We start from the raw sequence: 1909 nt of genomic DNA, 5'->3' as shown, positions 1-1909 counted from the left end.
CCACGTGAGCTCCCAAACTAAACCCGACTAAATGGACATTGTTCCAGTTACCACCAGCTGTGTTGAAAAGCCATTGTAGAAATCTGCCCAGATGGTTTCCAACATCGGGAACTCCACTAGCCGCGGTATTATAGTTTTGGTTAGCAAGTTGCCGCCAGTCAACAACAATTACATTACAATCTTGCGTGTCGAGAAATGCAGAAGTTATCAAAGGATTCATATTAGAATTACCATCACTATCCCACCCGTGAACGATAACTTTTAGTGGGCGGTTTCCGCGATAATTAGAATTATGTACGGAGTTTGCATTTCCGTTTGTTAATGTTTGAGCGCTATTACGATTTTGCCTGGAATCAAGTTACATTTAAGGCTAGTTAGAGAAACTTTCAAGGGTAAAAGAAAATTTTAAATAAATGGCGACTGTACTAACCTAGTAAACAGCCAGTACCGATTGTTTGCCCCGTTTCTTGATTGAAGGAAAGCCTCGTTTACTGGTTCTTGTAAATCTACAAGCTGTGGAACGCCCTCACCATCGGGCATCCAAATATAACGACTTTCACCTTCTACATAATGGCTGTTATCCCCTGGCACCAGCGGAATGGAACTAGCGGCGCACACTGATAAAAGAGAATGGATTAAGTGTTAGACAATTTTGATGTTGCAACTAAAATTCAATTAAACAAATAAAATTATATAGAATTACACGAATTTATTGCATATATATTATATTTTATATTATACATTTGAAAATAAGATACTAACGGCCTACGATTGTTACCAAAAGAATAAGGCTCTTCATAACGTACACCAGACGAATCAATTAGCACGATGTGTCCCTAACTATATTTATATACACATCTTATCTTTATTGTATTTTTATCTAGTCATGTAAAAATAATTTTGCGGTCATCAATTATATTTTTAATTTTACATTTATAGCAATAAATTGAATATGTAAATATTTAAAAAAAAATATGGAGCGTAAGTTTAGGGGGACTTTCTGATCCTATGGTATAACTGGCTCCGACTGCATGCGCCATTTCTGAAATGTTGGAATTTTCTCTTGAATATGCCTCACTTTTTGTTCAACAATGTATAAAATGAAATGGAATTAAAACGTTTTGCATTCGCATAAGCCGCTCTGTGAATATATAACTATTAGCCATTAATCATTATTAAATTCTTAGGTTTTAAGCATTGAATTGCTAAAATTAAATAAGTGAAAAATTTCTCAATATTTATTTATTTTTATTTTTCTTATTATGATTTGAAATAACATATATCAGTTTAAACACATTTTACTAACAAAAATGGATCCATTTTACTCTAATTAAAAATATTTTATTTAAAACAAAAATAAATACATAAATAACCAGAGAGCTCCTTAAGCTTATGTCTTGTTTTACAATTTTTAAGAGCTATTGGGGTGTAATTTGATAGAAAAACGAAATAACTCCACAGTTGATTGAGTTTATGGAATACGAGCAATATAAATATTCCGTGAAAGTATACCTTAGCGAGTGAAAAGTCACTAAATTTTTGTGTTTATAAAAAAAAGAAAGATAAACATCTATTCTTATACCACACTTTCATATAAGAAAACAAAAAAATAAAGTTAAATTAATAAAAAATCAGAAATGAAAATATCAAAACTAAAATATACCAGCGTAGATAGGGAGACTTCCCAGCATTATAATTTCAGGTGGCGAACAGTAAAAAAAACAGTTAAAACTTAACTAATTCTTAATCATTTTATTGTTATATACACAGCTTATTAATATATTAATAAAATAGTATGACAATATTAAACGTTATGAAAATCTCGTTAAATTACCATACCTAGTCTTGCCATAAATATTGTAATAAAGAAAAAAGAAAATTGTTAACTGCAAATAACATTTATTACTTT

The 1909-nt window shown here is 30.7% G+C and overlaps 1 protein-coding gene across 1 annotated transcript in view; it reads right to left on the bottom strand.

Moving 5' to 3' along the window:
* Nucleotides 1–1909, bottom strand: part of LOC119829373 (pancreatic triacylglycerol lipase-like) — a 7919-nt gene that overhangs the window by 1681 nt on the left and 4329 nt on the right. Inside the window, exons 2-3 of the mRNA XM_038351842.1 lie at nucleotides 431–617; nucleotides 5–347 (exon numbers count right to left, since the gene is read on the bottom strand). Of these exons, the coding sequence (XP_038207770.1) occupies nucleotides 5–347; nucleotides 431–617 (530 nt within the window). The remainder of the gene's footprint in view (nucleotides 1–4; nucleotides 348–430; nucleotides 618–1909) is intronic.

Source organism: Zerene cesonia, chromosome 10, assembly GCF_012273895.1.
Source record: "Zerene cesonia ecotype Mississippi chromosome 10, Zerene_cesonia_1.1, whole genome shotgun sequence".
Classification (NCBI taxonomy): domain Eukaryota; kingdom Metazoa; phylum Arthropoda; class Insecta; order Lepidoptera; family Pieridae; genus Zerene; species Zerene cesonia.
The sequence above is the reverse complement of the archived record's forward strand: the minus strand, read 5'-3'. Positions and strand labels throughout refer to the sequence as shown.